This window comes from Heteronotia binoei, chromosome 16, assembly GCF_032191835.1.
Source record: "Heteronotia binoei isolate CCM8104 ecotype False Entrance Well chromosome 16, APGP_CSIRO_Hbin_v1, whole genome shotgun sequence".
Taxonomy (NCBI): domain Eukaryota; kingdom Metazoa; phylum Chordata; class Lepidosauria; order Squamata; family Gekkonidae; genus Heteronotia; species Heteronotia binoei.
In genome coordinates this window covers 47,422,291-47,442,577 of record NC_083238.1, presented here as the reverse complement: position 1 = coordinate 47,442,577, position 20,287 = coordinate 47,422,291, and the positions used below count along the sequence as shown (strand labels likewise).

The 20,287-nt window shown below is 44.1% G+C and overlaps 1 protein-coding gene across 1 annotated transcript in view; it reads left to right on the top strand.

Annotated features, from left to right (window-relative positions):
• The window catches only part of LOC132585286 (cytochrome P450 20A1), a 46,184-nt gene extending 30,781 nt beyond the window's left edge, over nt 1-15,403 (top strand). Inside the window, exons 7-13 of the mRNA XM_060257092.1 lie at nt 408-523; nt 3,009-3,063; nt 3,886-4,006; nt 5,867-5,978; nt 7,136-7,200; nt 12,443-12,532; nt 14,152-15,403. Of these exons, the coding sequence (XP_060113075.1) occupies nt 408-523; nt 3,009-3,063; nt 3,886-4,006; nt 5,867-5,978; nt 7,136-7,200; nt 12,443-12,532; nt 14,152-14,302 (710 nt within the window). The 3' untranslated portion in view covers nt 14,303-15,403. The remainder of the gene's footprint in view (nt 1-407; nt 524-3,008; nt 3,064-3,885; nt 4,007-5,866; nt 5,979-7,135; nt 7,201-12,442; nt 12,533-14,151) is intronic.
• Nucleotides 15,404-20,287: the final 4,884 nt, after the last annotated feature.

Sequence of the window (20,287 nt, the reverse complement as noted above, 5' to 3'; positions counted from 1 at the left end):
CCTCTTCTTCTTTCCCCTCCTCCTCTTCTTCCTCTTCCTCTCCTGGTGCACCAAAAAATTGCCCAGCCTTCCCTCTTGAACAAAACATAATGTCATCCCTAGTTAAATCAGTAATGTTATTCACATAGCGTACATGAGATTTTACTAGTTTACATTTAAAGCCACAGCATAGTTCGGTTCTGCGTGCGCATGGTCGAAAGCTGCAATGGAAAAGCCTCTCTGGCATATGCGATACTTGTGTGAGAGAGAGATGCTTGCAGCGCTCTTGTTCTCTGTAAAGGGCAAAGTGGCTTTTATGCAGGGGGGGGCAGAGGGGACGCAGTGGCCTGGCCAGGGTGCCAGTGTGGGTTTGGGAATGCTGCCCTCTGCTGGCCGGAAAGGAATTGCTTTCTTTTGTATCCCTGAAGCTCTGATGGAGATGGAGCTGGTCTTGAAGAAAGTCATCAAAGAGCGGCAGGGCAAGAACTTTAATCGGCATATCTTCATCGACTCTTTGCTACAGGGCAACCAGAGCGACAAGCAGGTATATCTAGCTGGGGGCGTCAAGGTCCATTTAACAGAGTCCCACTAGGTCTGCTGCTAATTGCATCTTGATGGATCGGGTCTAATTTAATGGCATGTATTTTGCTCCCTCTCCTTCCTGGCTGCAATGTCTGGCGTTTTGCCTCTTCCAGTGATGAGGCTTTGGTTCCTTGTTTCTTTTTCATGGGATATTTTTAACCTTATAAAGGGATGATGTTTAGTGTAAAATAGCTACTTTTGCTTAATACAAAGAAGCATTAATGCTAGTGATTGGAAGCTGTTTATTGAGCCAGCATGTAGGCTGCCCTTCTGTACAGTAAACCCACAGAAGCCATGTAGTGTTGGCCTCTGGGGGAGGGACCTGCAAGACTGAGGTTTTCAGGAGTTCCTGCTAAGCTGAGTTAGTGTGAGTTAGCTCACAATTTTTAGCCTCCAGCTCTAGGGTTGCCAAGTCCAATTCAAGAAATATCTGGGGACTTTGGGGGTGGAGTCAGGAGACTTTGAGGGTGGAGCTAGGAGAAAGGTTATGACAAGCATAACAACCGCAAAGGGAGTTCCGGCCTTCACATTTTTTTTTTTTTTTACAATTTAAATTTTTATTAAATATTTTTATCTTTAAACAGTATACAACAAGTACTTTTACAATATGTATATAAATATATTTGCCTATATATATAATCATTTTCTCTTTACATACACAAAAAAGCAAAAATCACCCTGAATAAACCTTAAACTTAACAAAAATCAGTGACCTATAAAATATATGTCACTGTTAACCTATTATCCCATGCCACGTATCAAATAGGCTGAGACTTTAAGAAACATAAAATTGCCTTTTTCTCAGGTCCTAGCCTAATTACTAAAGGTATTCCATTGCAGAGTTAATAAATCATAATACTTAGAAATTTGGAGGGAATTTTCCCAATAATTGTCTCATTGTTATTTATATATTCAAGAAAAGGGTTCCATTTTTCAATAAACCAATCACCAGCTTTGACATTATCCTGTAGCAAAATATTGATGGTTAACTTGTCTTGAATTAGTATATCCCAAACTTTGTTACACCAGGATTTAAAATTTGGCCCAATGGGTTTTTTCCAACAACTTGCAATAACAATTTTCCCTGCTAGTAGTAACAAAGATAATAGCTCCTTTTTCAGGTCCGTCCAATCAGAATTTGGCCATATGTTAAGTAAGACTGAATCGGGAGTGAATGGAACTGTAATTCCTGTTATCTCTGCTATTTTTCTTAATATTTTTTCCCAGAAGCATTTGATAAGCATACACTCCCACCAGCAGTGGATGAAAGAACCTGTTTGACCGCATCCTTTCCAGCAAGATGGATTATCTTTCACTTTTCCTTTGAAGAGCCCATATGGAGTCATATACCACCTTGCAAAGATTTTATAGTTTTGTAGCCGAAAATAATAAGATTTGGAATTAAATAAAGGTGATATCCATAATTGTTCCCACGGCCTTCACATTTAAAGGGACCGCACACCTTTTAAATGCCTTCCCTCCATTGGAAATAATGAAGTAGATAGGGGCGCCTTCTTTTGGGGCCCACAGAATTGGACCTCATGGTCCAAACTTTTTGAAACTTGGAGGGTGTTTTGAGGGGAGATACTGGATGCTATGCTGAAAATGGTGCATCTACCTCAAAAAACAGCGCTCCCCGCAGAGCTCCAGATACCTGTGGATCAATTCTCCATAAGGAATAACGGAGTGCCCAGCAGACATTCCCCCCCCCTGCTTTCTGATGACCCTGAAGGGCCTCCAAACCGGGGGATCCCCTGCCCCCACCTGGGGATTGGCAACCCTATCCAGCTCACAGGTTTTTTTGGTCTTAGCCCAGGAAGGGTGACCCCCAGAGCAAACTAACTGATGCCGTAGCTTCCAACTTTCATGCTAGTAGCTCACGATGTAAAATTTTTGCTCACAAGACTCCACAGAGGGAATATGAGTTGGCCCCACCCTCTCGCTGGATAAATGTTGAGCCTTTTTGGCCCCTTTTTGCTTTCTGTTTCATCTTATATGGTTCAGTTCAGTTTATTCATATGGCACCAAGCCAACCATAAAAGCCTCATAACTGAAACAAATTTGAACATTAAATGGCAAAATTATCCATAGTTAAAATAAAAATTAATAAAAGTATCAATAAAATCAAGAGATATGTGCATTTTTAATACAAAGACAAGCATTACAGAACTTAGCTACCTGTTTTGTGATATTCTGATTGGCATCTGAGAGGAGATAGATTACCTGAGCAGACTCTGTTAGCCTTGGCTTAGCATGAATCTCTTCAAATTGGGACTGCGGCATATGGGGAGGTACATAAGCTTTTGGTCCTGCTCTGTTTTCCCGACCTGTGGTAGCCCTAGGAAGGCATGAATTGCTCTCTTGTGGACACCTAAGTGTAGATGGGAAAACATACAAGTTTGGTGGGCTTGTGAGAAAATGATCATAGTCTGAATTTTGTTTCCTAGGTATTGGAAGACACAATGATATTCTCCCTGGCAGGGTCTATAATCACTGCCAAGTGTAAGTACATAATGGGTGTTTTGGTTTGGTGTAGTAGTTAAGTGAGTGGACTCTTATCTGGAAGAACCGGGTTTGATTCTCCACTCCTCCACCTGCAGCTGCTGGAATAGCCTTGGGTCAGCCATAGCTCTCACAGAGTTGTCCTTGAAAGGGCAGCTTCTGGGAGAGCTCTCTCAGCCCCATCCACCTCACAAGGTGTCTGTTGTGGGGGAGGAAGATAAAAGAGATTGTGAGCCACTCTGAGACTCTGATTCAGAGAAAAGGGCGGGGTATAAATCTATGGTCGTCGTCGTCTTTATAAAACATCACACATCCACTGCAGGGATGTTCTTGCCTTTCAAAAATGTTTAAAAAACCCCGTTATACCTTTTAAACGAACCTTTTAAAAAATTTAGAGGGGACAAGTTTCTCTAGGCATTCCCTACTTTTATCAGATGCAAGTGAAGCTGTTATCTGCAGATAAAAATGTGAGGGTTTGTTTTTGCACCGAGAACACTTTGTCTTAGATTTCTTCCTTCCTGGATAGCCATAATTTAGTGCTTTTGATCTGTATGTGTTTGCCTCTGCTGTGAGTTCATTGGGATGGGTTCAGCCATCCCCTAAGTAGCCTTTCTTCTGGCTGAGATGCCACCCTCCAACTTCATTCTCTCCTTGTGGGAAGCACCACTTCACAGGGCCCGACTTCTCCATTACAGGTTATTATTTTTTTCCCCAGCTATCGTACAAGAATGGTAAATTGAAAGAAAAGAGCTGTTGACAAAACCTGTATTTTTTTTTTCCTTTCTCTGATGCTTTCCCCCCCTTTCCTCCCCTTGCGGGCAGTGTGCACTTGGGCAGTGTACTTCTTGACTACTTCCAAAGAAGTTCAGCAGAAGCTTTACAAAGAGCTGGACCAAATTCTCGGAAAGGGACCCATCACGTATGCGAAAATCGAGCAGCTCAGGTGTGTGTGTGAAACTTCACTTCTTTTTCACTGCCAGTGGGCTGGTGCAGCCAGAACCCTGATCACCAAAGGGGGGGGGGGAGTTTAAGAAAGCAGGGGCATGCAGCTGGATCACTCGTGCCTGCTGCCCACATCCTCCTTTCTCCCACATCTGTTTCCTTTTCACTTTCATAGTTTAGAATTGTGTCCCTATCAGTGCCACCAGTGGTTTAAGCAAATCAAGAAGACCCTCTTTAAATCTACTTATTTTGAGGAAAAATAGTTCCCATTTATGGAGTATATTTCAACTCATGATATCCTGCTAGACAACCTAATTTATAGATGGATTCTTTCTCTAGGCAAGAGCCCCATGGCGCAGAGTGTTAAAGCTACAGTACTGCAGTCCTAAGCTCTGCTCACAACCTGAGTTTGATCCCCGGCGGAAGCTGGGTTTTCAGGTAGCTGGCTCGAGGTTAACTCAGCCTTCCATCTTTCCAAGGTTGGTAAAATGAGTACCCAGCTTGCTGGGGGGAAAGCGTAGATGACTGGGGAAGGCAATGGCAAACCACCCCGTAAAAAGTCTGCCATGAAAACGCTCTGAAAGCAATGTCACCCCAGAGTCAGAAACAACTGGTGCTTGCACAGGGGACCTTTCCTTTCCTCTTTCTCTAGAAATCTTTAAATTAGATCTATTCTTGGTCTTAATTATGTCTTACTTGTTTCATTTATGTCTTTTTATTTTTTTAATTCTCTCTCTCTTTTTCTCTCTTTTTAATTTTTTCCCCCATTGGATTTGGGTTTATGTCAGACACTGCTTCCATGTCATTATTGAAAAGTGTTTTGAGTATCAAACCTTGGATAGTAATCTAGGTTACATGAAGTGGATTTTTGCTCTTGATGTCTTTGTCATATGGAGTTTTCTAGTTGTACAGTATAAGATTTATTGTGCTAATATGTTCAGTAGTTTCTGTTGGATGTTACTTAAATGATTCTTCAATACATGTTCTGTATTGTCAACATAGCTTATAATAAAATATTTGAAAAGTTAAAAAAACCCAAAAAGCGCCCTCTTATAATTTGGAAGTGGGTGAAGAGGCAACCTGGTTTAAATGAGGGGTGTCAAACATGTGGCCCAAGGGCTGGATCAGGTCCCCAGAGGGCTCTTATCAGGCCCGTGAGCACTTCGCTGTCATCTGCTTTCTTCTCTCTCTCTTGCTTCCTTTTGCCAGGCTTGCTCAATCACACAGGAGCTACAGAGCAAAACCTCTATTTTCTCCATTGGCTGACCAGCACATGAAACAACTTATGTACAAAATCTTACAATGCCCAGCCATTTCATGTTTCCCTTGAGTCTTAGGCTCAAAGCATTGACCATCAGATTTCTGTAATGATTGTCAATAAATCAAAAGTAGGTTTTCAACTTATACACCCACACCTGAACAGCATACCCAGAGTTGCTACAGCACGGACGTTACCTCAAGATGTTGATGCAGTAATTTAGAGCAAGAGGTGTCAGTTATCAGAGACTGATAAATATACAAAGTATTGTAAGAGTGCTAATCTTTTAAGCATCTTTTTTTAAAAAATCTTTTAATTGTGCTTGTGTGTGTCCTTTATAAAGTTTATATCTCCGCTACCTGGCATTATATATATTACATTATATGACACGCATTGTCCAGCCCAACAAGGTCTCATTGATGTCAGATCCGGCGGTGGGGGGAGCCTGCCTGGGGCTCCACACACCCTAGGGCCGGTACTGTTCAACATTGAACAATTTCTTTTTCCTGGTGTTTCGGAATCCAAGAAACCTTTGGAATCCATGGAAGCATGTGGTGTTCCATTTTATTTGGTACAAAACTTTTAATAGATGCTTCTTTGCAGATACTGCCGGCAGGTCCTGTGTGAGACGGTGAGGACCTCGAAGCTGACGCCCATCGCTGCCCGGCTGCAGGAGCTCGAGGGCAAGGTTGACCAGCACGTTATTCCAAAAGAGGTAGGGCTCCGTTCCTTATTGGCAGGGCTGGAATTCTAGCAGGAGCTCCTTTGCATATTAGGTCACACACCTCTGATGTAGCCAATCCTCCAAGAGCTTACAAAAAAGAGCCTTGTAAGCTCTTGGAGGATTGGCTACATCAAGGGTATGTGGCCTGATATGCAAAGGAGCTCCTGCTAGAATTCCATCCCTGCTTATTGGCAGATGCTCATCTTTCATTCATTATTATGATGTCCGGGGAGACAGTGTGGAGAGTGTGGAGCTTTTAAACTGACACAGCAGAACATAAATAACTCTCTTTTCCTGTGCATCAGTGCTGCCATAACTGAAAAGGGGATGTGAAGATGTGCTTACTTATTTTATTGTTTCGTGTCATTCTCGTTTAAGAGTAGGATTCTGATGAAAGTTGTCACATCCCTACACCCAAATCCATCCTTACAGTTTCAGAGGACTTAGTCATATTTGTTGCTGAAAAAATAGCAGAGTCCAGTAGCACCTTTAAGACCAACACATTGTGTTGTAGCATAAGCTTCCGAGAAACATCTGACGAAGAGAGTTGTGTTTCTTGGAGGCTTATGCGACAATAAAATGTGTTAGTCTTAAAGGTGCTACTGGGCTCTTTGCCATCCTCACAAAAATCATCCTGTATTAACAAGAGATGGAATATTGGGTTTGGTGTGTTTCCAGTTCAGACTGAAAACTGATTGGTGATAGAGTGGGGAGGGAGATTGAGGGATTGTTTGGATACCCCTCTGCCTGAGGTTAGGTGGGGTACCAACCCAAGAGAGTGTCTTCTTGGCCATGGCACCAAATTTAGGAGATTCTCTCTCCCAAGATATTCATCTGTCCACTTCTGACACCATCTTCTCCCTCCAGGTGAAGACTTGTCTGTTTTGTCTGGGGGTTTTTTGTTTATGATCCCTCCTTCCTGCCATGTCTTTCAATTTCTGTTTTATATGCTTCGAACATGAATTTTGGTTCTGGATTTAATGATTTTTAGGATATTTGTTATATAAAGTTTTATTTAACTTTTAGCTGCCTTGGTGGCTGCGAAAGTTTTGATAATATAATCTAAAGCTGAGAATGAATTAAGGTTTATATGCCAATGCTGTGTCATTTGGACTGGTGGAAGTGATCTGTTTTTAATTCTATTTCAGACCCTGGTGCTGTATGCCCTCGGTGTGGTGCTGCAGGACAGCTCAGCCTGGCCGTTGCCTTACAAGTATGAAACTCTAGCAACTTCATCATAGGTTTTTGTGATTTTCTTTTTCCCTTTCCTGGTTTGGAAATGGTAATTCTGGCCTATTGTGTGGTACTGCCCTGGGTAAACTGCACCACTTTAGGCCAGATCAGGCCTCATTTTAGGCAAGAGCTCCAGAACCTCTAAATTTTATTGCGCTTTCTTTCTCCCCCCTCCCCACCCGCTCCAAAAAATACTGAGCTTCTGAGCTCCACTGTTCAAAAAACCCCTTTCTAATATTTTTCTCCACACAAAAAAAGGGAAAATAACCAAATCATGTAAAGCAGACAAATGCAAATCTTCCTCATGCCACTGTGGCCGCACAGGAGAAAGTAATTTAAAAAGTGTAAAGGGAGTAAGGGAGTAATTATGACAATGATAATTCAGGCAGCACTTTCAGGTAGATGCTGAGCTGATAGAATTTAGTACACCTTCCGGTGATGTCAGGGGTGTGTGGCATATGCAAATGAGTTATGCAAATGTGTGCTAATGAACTCTGGCACCTTTTTTTCTACAAAATGACCCCTGGACCAGATGATGTGTTTGAAAATGAAAAATAACACAACTAAGAACATTAAAGATTTGCAAAGAGTGGTGCATACGCTAGATAATGTTAACTTGCAGGCTTGTACGAAAACGAAACCCTCGGGATGCATAAAACGTGGATTCCGATGTTTCTACGCTAATGCACAGAGTATGGGAAACAAACAGGAGAAACTGTAAGTCATAAAGGAAGGAGTCTATGACATAATAGGCCTTACTGAAACTTGGTGGGATGACACTCACAACTGAAATATTAGAATTCAGGGGTACAACTTATTTAAAAGAGACAGGCAAATGAGAAAGGGTGGAGGCATAGCAGTATATGTAAAGGAGGTATATACTTTTGAGGAAATACATGAATCTGAGCATGGCAGCTCAGTTGAGAGTCTCTGGGTAAAAATAAAAGGAGTACGAAATAACTGATATTATTGTGGAGGTCTGCTATATAGACCACCAAGTCAGGCAGAGGACTTGGATGAGATACTTCTACAGCAGATTGCAAAGTTCTCCAAGAGAAGGGATACAGTGATCATGGGAGATTTCAGTTACCCAGAAATCTGCTAAAAATGAAAAGTCAAATAGATTCCTGACTTGTCTTGCTGACAACTTCCTTGTCCAGAAAGTGAAGAAGGAAACAAGGGGATCTGCTATTTTGGATTTGATTCTCACCAACAAGGAAGAATTGATTGAAGAAGTGGAAATAGTGGGCACCCTGGGCAGTAGTGACCATGTGATTTTGCAATTTACAGTCTTAGGGAAGGGAAAAGCTATACGTAGTCAGACTTATAGGTTGGACTTCAGAAAGGCAAACTCTGATAAACTTATAACTATGCTGGGTCAGAAATACTTAGGAGGAAGGGGGTTCAGGAGGTGTGGGAGTGTCTTAAAAGCGAAATACTGAAAGTGCAATCACAGATGATTCCTATGAGAAGAAAAAATGGAAAAAGCCTAAAGAAGCTGAAGTGGCTCCATAAAAAAGCTCTCTAAAGACTTGAGAAATAAAAAAGACTCCTTTAGGAATTGGAAGGAGGGCCTTATAACCAAGGATGAATATAAACAAATCACCAGTGCTTGTAGAGAAAAAGTTAGGAAACCTAAACCTCAGTATGAGCTTAGACTGGCCAAATATGCTAAAAACAAAAAAAGGGTTCTTTTCTTATGTTCAGAATAAGAAAAAGTACAAGGACATGGTAGGCCCATTGTGAGGGCAAGAAAGTCAAATTGAAACAGGTAATGAAGAAAGGGCGGAACTGCTCAAGTCCTACTTTTCCTCAGTCTTCTCTTCTGAGGGAGGCGGTGCTCAACATGGCAAAAACAGAACATATAAGGAGGGTATGAAGTCTTAGCAGTAATATGTGCAAAAAGGATCTAGGGGTCTTAGTGGATCATATGCTGAACATTAGTCAACAGTGTGATGCAGCGGCTAAAAAGGCAAATGCAATTTTGGGCTGTATCAACAGAAGTATAGTGTCCAGATCACATGATGTGATGGTATCACTTCACTCTGCTCTGGTAAGACCTCATGTGGAGTATTGTATTCAGTTTTGGGCAACACATTTTAAGAAGGATATAGACAAGCTGGAACGGGTTCAGAGGAGGGTGACGAAGATGGTGAGGGGTCTGGAGACCAAGTCCTGTGAGGAAAGGTTGAAGGAGCTGGGGATGTTTAGCCTGGAAAGGAGGCAGCTGAGAGGTGATATGATCACCATCTTGAAGTACTTGAAGGGCTGTCATTTAGAGGATGGTGTGGAATTGTTTTCTGTGGCCCCAGAAGGTACGACCAGAACCAGTGGGTTGAAATTAAATCAAAAGAGTTTCCGGGTCAACATTAGGAAGAACTTCTTGACCGTTAGAGCGGTTCCTGAGCAGAACGGGCTTCCTCGGGAGGTGGTGGGCTCTCCTTCCTTGGAAGTTTTTAAACAGAGGCTAGATGGCCATCTGACAGCAATGAAGATCCTGTGAATTTAGGGGGAGGTGTTTGTGAGTTTCCTGCATTGTGCAGGGGGTTGGACTAGATGACCCTAGAGGTCCCTTCCAACTCTATGATTCTAAGAGAAATCCTTTCATTAACTAGTACATTTTCCACAGACAGGATTTTTTTTGAAGTGGACAATAGTTAACAATATGGTGGCCCCAAATCTCCAGGAGTTTCCTTTAATGGAACTGGCAACCCTACCCCCTCATCCCCCACCAGTGGTTGGGGGGACCTGGTGAACCTAGTTAAGATTTGCAGACATGTTTGCTTCCAAAGTGAGATGACGTGACGGGAAATGTGATCTCTCAGAATGCTTTCTGTTGCGTTTTCTTTTTAAAAAAAAAAATCAAAAGCTTCCTTTTTAAAAATGTTCATGATCTTCCACAGTAAATGCTGTATATAGCTATTGTTTATAAGGAAAAAAAATAAGGTCAGCTGTGTTGAAATCTCAGTTCATAACATCATGGCTCAGAGGAGGAAATGTCACTCAAGGAGTTTGTTGTTGAAGGAAACGGAGGTGCAACCTCAATATTTCCAGGAATGAACTTTTCTTTTTCTTTTTTAAAAAAGGGACTAATTTCAAAATTTGGATTCCATAGCCAGAAAGGAAATGCCGTAGCTCACTTCAGCCTCCAGATGGCAACTCTTAACATAGTTTTGGTGTTGGGGGAGGATGGAAATGAACTGGGTCACTGATTTAATTCAGGGAGGAAAGACACTAGGCCTAATTGAATAAAAAAATTCTCTGAGGGCCCTGTTCTGCCTCTCGCAGCTGTAGCTGCAATGTCGGAACAAGGAAGCAAAGAAGAAACTGAGAATCCAAAAGCATTGTGTGTGTGTGGGGGGGGTGCTGATATCTTTGGCAACAGCAGATGCACAAGGAAAAATAAAATGGTGGAGGCTGTGCCAGTTTTAAAAATGGCTGACGTAAACTGCTCATTCAGTGAAGGCTCAGAACTAGCCTTATTATTAGACAAGCTGAGGTAACTTATCTTCAGGGCCAAATTCACATGTTACATCACAGGGGTGGCCAAACTGGGGAGCCACATGTGACTCTTTCACACACATTGTGTGGCTCTCAAAGCCCCAACCTGCATTGGCTGGCTTGGAGAAAGCATTTCTCTATTTAAATCACTTTGCCAAGCCGGCTGGTAGCTTGGAGAACACATTTAAAGTTAAAGTTCCTTTCTTTACACCTCTCTTTTCCCATCTATTTTCCTTCCTTCCTTTCTCCGTCTTCCTCTCCCTCCCTCCCTCCCTTCCATCCATCCACAGGTCTGAGGTCTTCCCCATGTATAACAGTCTGATGTAAGGTACAGGAAATGCCTGGTCATTCCCAGTCAGCAAAATAGCACCCCTCCCCACCCCGGATCACTTCAAGTTGGGAAAGCATGGGAGAGAAAGCTGAAGCCTCTTCTCTGTGTATGCTGTGGTCCTGATCCAGGCATCATGCACCCAGGAATCGAGAATCTGCATCTCTTATCTGACAGCTACACGGGGTGGGGTGGGGGGACCTGAGGCTCCAAATTGGCTGGCAGGGTGGTAGGGACTTTGAGAGCCACACAATATGTGTGAAAGAGCCACATGTGGCTCCCAAGCCACAATTTGGCCACCCGTGATTTAGTGTATAAAGATGCATACAACCATAAAGTCCCCAAGACTTAATGGTATTCTTTGGAAGAGGGGGCAGCAATTCCCACCCATTCCCCCTTCAGATCTTGACTTTACCCTCTGTGCTCTCCCTGTGTCTGCTGACATCTACGGCTTTTTTTGTAGCAGGAACTCCTTTGCATATTAGGCCACTTCCCCTGATGTAGCCAATCCTCCAAGAGTTTACAGGGCTCTCAGTACAGGGCCTACTGTAAGCTCCAGGAGGATTGGCTACATCAAGGGTGTGTGGCCTAATATGCAAAGGAGTTCCTGCTACAAAAAAAGCCCTGCCGACATACTCCCCTTCAGAACAGAATTTGGTGGGAGAAAGAAGTGGGAAACTCTTAATTCTGCAAAGCCCACAGAGGGATGGCTAACACCCCATTGTGTGCTGGATTTAAAAGATGGCTGCAAGCGATTGTGAGCTATTTTCATAATCTGCCTGTTGACTTTAAGGTGGACACAGTGAGGGATGGTAGTCAAAGGAGGTTCAGTAGTAAATCCAATGCCTGATGAAATAATTGCTTGTGCCATAGCGCGTCCTTTAATCTGTGTTATCTGCTACAATGAATGTGGTTTTTTCCCTTTTTCCTCCCTGCGAAGTAAATAGCCTGTCATCGTCTTGTTGCCTTGTCGATCCTCTGACGGTGGGAACCTCACGTTAATTTAGGCGAGGCAGAGTGTAATTGCTTGTTTGAAACCCCCCCACTGACCTGCTGGTGAAACAAGCGCTCTGCTTTCTAATGACTCATCAGCTTCTGCACACGCACACACATTCATTCACAGGCCAGCTGGGCTGAGAAAAAATTGGAAGGAAACATCTCGCAGGGAAGGAGGAGGGAAGAGCAGAGAAATCAGATTGCTGCAGTGTAACCAAACTGTACAAAATTGGGGGGGGGGGGGGGAGATGCAAAACAGTATTGATCTGATGCAGATACACTCGTGGTAGAATCTTGTGCATTACAGAGCACTTCAGCTCCTGACTTTCCACCAAATGTAGTTTTAAAGCAGGTAGCTAATGTCTGTTTTTATCTCTTCCCACCTCCCCTTTTGTAGGTTTGATCCAGACAGATTCAACGATGAAACTGCCATGAAAAATCTTTCTCTCTTGGGCTTTTCAGGGAGCCAGGAGTGCCCCGAGCTGAGGTGAGAAAACCAAAAATATGTCTTGGGCAGGGGTGGGATTCTAGCAGGAGCTCCTTTGCATATTAGGCCACTCCCCCTTGATGTAGCCAATCCTCCAAGAGCTTACAAAAAAAAGCCTTGTAGGCTCTTGGAGGATTGGCTCATCAGGGGTGTGTGGCCTAATATGCAAAGGAGCTCCTGCTAGAATTCCACCCCTGGTCTTGGGCGTTAAGGGTGGTGATTGGGAGTTTGTTTCTGATGGCGTTGGAATTTCTGCAAGTTGCTAGAATTTGTCCAGAGGAAAAAATTCCCTCAACAGACAGGGAAATGGTTTTCACTGATTCTCTCCCCCGCCCCCCATACCCCTATTCTGGGGTCCCCACTTGGCCCCAGGAGCAGTATTTCAGGGGTCATGCAGAAAAGCTGATTCTGTGAACTTAGGCAGATCATGAGAGGGAGAGCAGGAAGGGTTGCATCAGTGCTTAGAGTGAGAGCCAGTTTGGTGTGGTGGTTAAGGGCTTGGACTCTTATCTGGGAGAGCCAGGTTTGATTCCCCACTTCTCCACATGCAGCTGCTGGAGCAATCTTGGGTCAGTCACAACTCTGTCAGAGCTGTTCTGCAAAGAGCAGTTTTTGTCAGAGCTCTCAGCCCCACCTAACTCATAGAGTGTCTATTGTGGGGAAGGAAAGGGAAAGGAGATTGTAAGCTGCTCTGAGACTCCTTTGGGTAGTGAAGGGTGGGGTATAAATCCAATCTCCTCCTCCTCCTCTTCTTCTTGGTCTTCTCCTTCTCCTCATGGCTGTTTTTTACATGACCAGGGAAATGCTGATCACCACATTGGTATCAGGAAGCAATTTTCTCCAGGGCAGTTTGACCAGGGGGCCTAGAGGGGTTTTGCCATCTTCTACACATGGAACAGGGGTCACTGGGGGGAGTGGGAGCAGATATTTGTGAATCTCCTGCATTGTGCAGGTTGGATTAGATGACTGTGGAGTCTGGTGTAGTGGTTAAGTGTGCAGACTCTTATCTGGGAGAACCGGGTTTGATTCCCCACTCCTCCTGAAATGGCCTTGGGTCCGCCATAGCTCTCTCAAGGGTTGTCCTTGAAAGGGCAGCTTGTGGGAGAGCTCTCTCAGCCCCACCTACCTCACAGTGTTTCTGTTGTGAAGGAAGAAGATAAAGGAGATTGTAAGCCGCTCTGAGACTCTGATTCAGAGAGAAGGGTGGGGTATAAATCTATGATCTTCTTCTTTTCCTTCTTCTCCTTCTTCTTCCAACTCTATGATTCTATGATTTTGGACTGTGGTACAAAGGGAAGACTCGAAGCCCCACTTTGCTGACAGAAATCCTTTCTATCAATGATGATTTTCCTCAGACTCCAAGTAACTGGGATGGGGGCAGGGCTCTTTTTGTAGCTGGAGCTCCTCTGCATATTAGGCCACGCCCCTGATGTAACCAATCCTCCTGGAGCTTACAGTAGGTCCTGTACGAAGAGCCCTGTAAGCTCTTGGAGGATTGGCTATGGCCTAATATGCAAAGGAGCTCCTATTACAAAAACAGCCCTGGGTGGGTGGGGGGTGTCACATGATCTTCACAATTAGACTTCCCACAATCGACCTTGTTGCTTTTTGGTTCCTAGGTTTGCCTATATGGTAGCTACCGTATTGCTGAGTGCAGTGGTGAGGAAACTGCACCTGCAGCCCGTGGAAGGACAAGTTATAGACATCAAATATGAGCTAGTCACCTCACCCAAGGAGGAAGCGTGGATAACTGTGTCCAAGAGAAACTGAGGCAAAAAGGGAAACCCGTTCTCACAAGAAGAGCCCCCTGGCCCCACTCCCTGCCTTCCAGCAGCTTCGTCATTCTAAATCCACTTCAGTCATTTTCCCTCTTCCTTTGACAATGAGAGAAGATTACCTTTTGCTGCGAATGTGACTCTGTGAAGACGGAAGTCATGCGGGAGGAGAATACTGTAGGCTAGAAAAAATTGTAGACCGTCCATTCTGCCCCTCCCCCACTCCCATTCCTCCTGATTTGGAAGCCTTTAACCTCTGTTGAGTGTCCCGTTGTGGTAGAAGAACTCTGCACGTGCACCAAGGAACTCTCTTTGGAAGGCCCTTTTTTATGGCTCAGGTGAATGCCTGGACAGGAACATGCATTTGAGGGCTAGATCCCAATGAGCTTACAGAAAATAAAGGCTTCACACTGTCCTTTTGCCAAGCGAGGGCAGAGATATGAAGCACATTTTTCAGGAACGACGGTGTGAAACCCGGCAGCTCTCCCCCCCTTGCCCTCTTTCTCACTCGGTCTCGTTGCCCTGCTGTGATGGAGAAAGTGAATGTTACAGGCTGTGGAACAAAAGTGGATAAATCTATAGATGAGTGTGTGCTTTCTAAAGCTCGTATTTAATTACCAACGGAGATGGAGATGACAGCAATGAAGATCCTGTGAATTTAGGGGGAGGTATTTGTGAGTTTCCTGCATTGCGCAGGGGGTTGAACTAGGTGACCCTGGGGGTCCCTTCCAACTCTGATTCTATGTTTTACCTACCAGTTGGTGTTCGTAATCAGATCTTTAATCCAATCAATATTGGGCACGGCTGAGCCCTTTCGAAAACAATTGAACAAATGTCCTGACCAGGATAACCCAGGCAAGCCTGATCTCGTCAGATCTCGGAAGCTAAACAGGGTCGACTCTGGCAAGTACATGGGGGACCTCCAAGGAATACTAGGTCTGGGATGCAGAGGCAGGCAATACAAGCCACCTCTGAATAATGTCCTACTAGGGGCCGCCAGACGTCACCATGACTTTCAGGCATGCAAGCGTGTGAGCGCATGCGTGCACGCACACACACTTTAAAAATATTTTTTAAAATAAAAACATTGAGCAAATGTTGGTTGACTTTCTGTTGGATTTCGCTAACTTCAACTGCGGTGGGAACGCAGTGGGCTCAGAACGACCATGGAAAATGGATTTTGGCTGTAGAGTTTATTCCAAATGTGATCAGTTGAGAATAATATGCCCTTAAAGAGAGCGAGCCTTCTTTTTTTCTTAATCTGGAGTCCAGTTAAAGCCCGTTGGCATTCCAAAATGACAGTCTGGGGCCTTTTTACTGTGCCACATAGAGAAGGATCACACCAACTACACGGCCACTGTGAGGTTTAGTTTCTAAACCATTTCCGAGCAAAATGAAGTCAAAGTAGTCATAGCCTTTACACATGGCGTTGGTTATATGTTTTCAGTCAGTTTCAGGTTAATTGATTTCTTCCCCCCACCCCCAAAAAGCAACTATCTCTCTCTTTTCCTTTGTGCTTTTTATTGTGAATTTTCTACTATGTGTGTAATTAGCTACGTTAGAAAAAGAGGCAATTAAAGCCACTTACCAACATCAGTACACTGCTTTTGAGAAGCTAGCTTTTCTGGCAGGTTACTCGGGAAGTTTCAGTTCCCCAGCGTATCTTTCTAGGCGTGGGGCTCAAAGGTGCTCTCTGGGTTGTTTTATAAAACTGCTGGTTAAACCGCGTAGGTGTCTATCGGGAAAAGAACACCTCTCAACCTGTGGCACTACCCTATTGTACCAAGCACACTAATTTTCAGAAGCATTCATCAGGGGAATATAGGCTGGTGTAATCTGCTTTTAGTAAGAAATTTGGGCGCAGAGGTCTTTCCAGCATTGTGATTCGACAAGATTTTGAGGCCGATGCATTTGATCAGAATCAGGAACGATGAAATTTGCCCTACGTCAGCGCTACATAGCTTGAAGTTGGTCTACAAACGAAAGGAGAACAGAACAAAAATGCTGACATGGGAGATTATTGCTGCTTGTCACAAAGGCAAGGCAGATGCTTTAACCCTTTAATCACCACAGAATCAACTTAGTTTGTATCAAGCTTTAGGAAGTTAACATCAAAGGAGGACTGATGGGAATCATGGCAAAAGGCAGTGGCGGAATACCACCTTTTGATTTCACCAAGGGCAGCAAGGGAGTGCTGAAGATCTTGAGCAACAGTGAGAAAGCTGCCTGTATAGTCAACAGTGAATAGAAGTTAAATTATTTTCTCATTATCCTTACGTGATCCTTGCCTTCTTTTGGTTTGCTGTGGCCCAGAAGGTAGAACCAATGGGTTGAATTACATCAAAAGAGTTTCTGGCTCAACATGAGGAAGAACTTCCTGACCATCAGAGCAGTTCCTTAGTGGAACAGGCTCCCTCGGGAGGTGGTGGGCTCTCCTTCCTTGGAGGTTTTTAAAGAGAGGCTAGATGGCCATCTGGCAGCAATGAGGATCCTGTGAATTTAGGGGGAGGCATTTGTGAGTTTCCAGCATTGTGCAGGGGGCTGGACTAGATGACCCTGGAGGTCCCTTCTAACTCTGATTCTATGATTCTATCTTGCCTCTATTACATCATTTTCTCCCTCCCTCCCTCTCTCTCTCTTTCTCCCTTCCCTTCCCTATGTAAATTGGTTGCTTAAGTTAGAATGAGCAGACACAGATAGCCCAATCTCAGAAGCTAAACAGGGTCGGCCCTGGTTAGTACTTGGATGGGAGACCACCAAAGAAGTCCAGGGTTGCTATGCAGAAGAAGGCAGTGGCAACAGCACCCCTCCCCCCCGAATATTTCTCATCTAGAAAGCTCCATGGGGTTGCTGTAAGCTAGCTGTGACTTAACAGCAAAAAAAAGCAACATAACTCTTTGAGAGAGGCACTTCAGGCCTAAGCTGACTTGAGCCTGTCACCTTCTGAGGACAATCTCTTTTGGTTGATCACTGTATGATAATAACTTATATGTGATGATTAGTCCATCATGGCAGTTACTTAAGCTTGCTTCTGATAACCACTAGGAAAAGCCCCTCTCATGCCAGACATGCTGATTCAGTCAAAAACAAAGCAGAACTGTGGTCTAAACTAAACGTCCGTTTACACAACTGGTAATTCCAGACTAAGAACCCATGGCATCCTCCATTTCTGAAGAGATTTCAGAGCCTCTGACAATTCCACACCACCTGTAAACAAGCAACTTGTTTTGGTACCTAAAGCGGACGAAGCTCTCACCATTTTTATGATCTGTGCCTGGCCCAAGATTGTCATCAAAGGTGGGTGTGGTTCAAAGAGATTCTGGTTGGGAGATTGTTATCCTGAAGACTTGTCCAGTCAACATGGTTGTAAAGAAGCAGGGCTTTTTTTGTAGCAGGAACTACTTGGCATATCAGGCCACGCTCCCCTGATGTAGCCAATCCTCCTGGATCTTACAGGGCTTTTAGTACAGGGCTTACTGTAAGCTCTCGGAGGATTGGTGACATCAGAGGTATGTGGCCTGATATGCAAAGTAGTTCCTGCTACAAAAAACGCCCTGTATATGTCATATGTTCATTTTGACAGAGGTGTTGGTTTTCTGGGAATAACAATCCCCTGATGACATGAACACCTTTCAGTTATGTTCATCCTTGCCAGCTGCCTGCTCAGCAGTGTGAATTTCAGTGTGCTGGCAAGCTGGTTCTTTGTGGTTCATGGAAGCAACGTTTCCCGCAGGGCTTTTTTTTGTAGCAGAAACTCTTTTGCATATTAAGCCACACATCCCTGATGTAGCCAGTCCTGGAGTTTACAGTGGGCCCTGTACAAAGAACCCTGTAAGTTCCTGGAGGATTGGCTACATGGGTGGGGAGGTGACCTATGCAAAGGCATTCCTGCTACTAAAAAAGACCTGGTTTTCTGACTACCACAACTAGTCTGAAGATTTGGCTACTGAAGATTTGATCTTCCATGCTTCACTGTGGCTGGAGCTAAGCCATAGCAGCCATTTTGTGGTAGCTTATGCAGGGCTTTTTTTGTAGCAGAAACTCCTTTGCATATTAGGCCACACACCCCCATGTAGCAAATCCTCCAGGAGCTTACAGGGCTCTTAGTAAAGGGCCTATTGTAAGCTCCAGGAGGATTGGCTACATCAGGGGAGTGTGGTCTAATATGCAAAGGAGTTCCTGGTACAAAAAAAGCCCTGCTCCCACCACTGTGTGTCAGAATTCCAGGTCACTGAAAGCTCAATTTTAGTTTACTGTCTTATGCCATCCCCATCTTTTTTTTTTTTTTGAAGGGGGGGGGGTGGTCTTTACACGTACCCAGATAAGCCACACCATAGCTACAGTACAGCTTCAGGAGTTGAGAGTGTTTCTAGGCTGTGAGGGGAGCCAGTGCAATAGCTGTTGCTTTTGCATTTTTGTGTAGACATGATAGAGAAGGGGATAGAAGCATCAGTGAGTCTTATGGGATGGGGTGTGTAGGACAAATTTTCACCTCCCCCCATGTAGATGCAGCCCATCTCTTCTGTATCTTGGAAGCTAGACAAAGCTTAGTTTGTTCTATATAGAGAGGATAGTGTGGAATTGTTTTCTGTGGCCCCAGAAGGTAGGACCAGAACCAACGGGTTGAGATTAAACCAAAAGAGGTTCCAGCTCAACATTAGGAAGAACTTCCTGACTGTAAGAGCGATTCCTCAGTAGAACAGGCTTCCTCAGGAGGTGGTGGGCTCTCCTTCCTTGGAGGTTTTTAAACAGAGGCTAGATGGCCATCTGACAGCAGTGAAGATCCTGCGAATTTAGGGGGAGGTATTTGTGAGTTTCCAGCATTGTGCAGGGGGTTGGACTAGATGACCCTAGAGGAAAAGGAGATTTTAAGCTGCCCTGAGACTCCTGTTGGTAGTGAAGGGTGGGGTATAAATCCAATCTCTTCTTCCTGTCCTCCCACTATTTTGGCAGAGGGAAATTAGCCTTCACAGTAACAGACGTCAGTAGAGACAAACTTCTCAACACCAGCTTTGGATTGAATTAGCAGCCAATAAACTACAGCTATCTCCTTGTGCCACAAATCAAGTTTCTGTAAACTGATTTCTTGCTTTGATTTTTATCAAGGGGAACAGCCCAGGGGGGCGGGGGGACTTTAATACTCCCTGTGTTCTTGTCTGTTGTCTCCTTTCCTTTTTTCAAATCTATTTTTAGTTGATACATGATGTTACTTAAAGCAGTTTTATTTCCCTGTTTTATGTAAAATGCCTTCATCGGCAGCTGGCAGAGTGGGTGGGGATGCCTGATTTATAAGATGAGCATTATTGAGTGGCTTGAGGTGTAACCTGAGCTCTGCAAATCTCTCTGCGCCTCTCACACATTTCTATGGCAGGGTACGAAAAATAGTTGACTTTCAATTCTGTTTCAGCCCAGTATTTCTAAATTGCTCTGTTGTGGGTCGTAGTTCTTAACAGACCGTAATAGCCTGGCCACCTGTGCCCCTTGGAAACCTTTGGGTACTCCTGGTCAATGTTCCCTCTAAGCTGTCAGTGTGAGCTAGCTCACAGATTTTTGTCTTAGCTCAGGAAGAATGGTCGCAGAGCAAATTAATTTATGCAGCAGCTCACTACTTTAATCACAGTAGCTCACAACTTTAATGACAGTAGCTCACAAAGTAGAATTTTTGCTCACAAAAACTCTGCTGCTTAGAGGGAACATTGTTCCTGGCATGTGAGAAATCAGTAACAAAACCAGTTCATTATCACAGAACCCAAATAAGGTTCTTGACCCTCAAACTCCTGCTCTTTAGAGTTCTGCTCCCTATAGGGTTGCCATTTAAGAAATATCTGGGGTCTTTTTTTGTAGCAGGAGCTCCTTTGTATATTAGGCCATATCCCCCTGATGTAGCCAATCCTCCAAGAACTTACAGTAGGCCCTGTACTAAGAGCCCTGGAAGCTCTTGGAGGATTGGCTACATATGAGGGGTGTGGCCTAATATGCT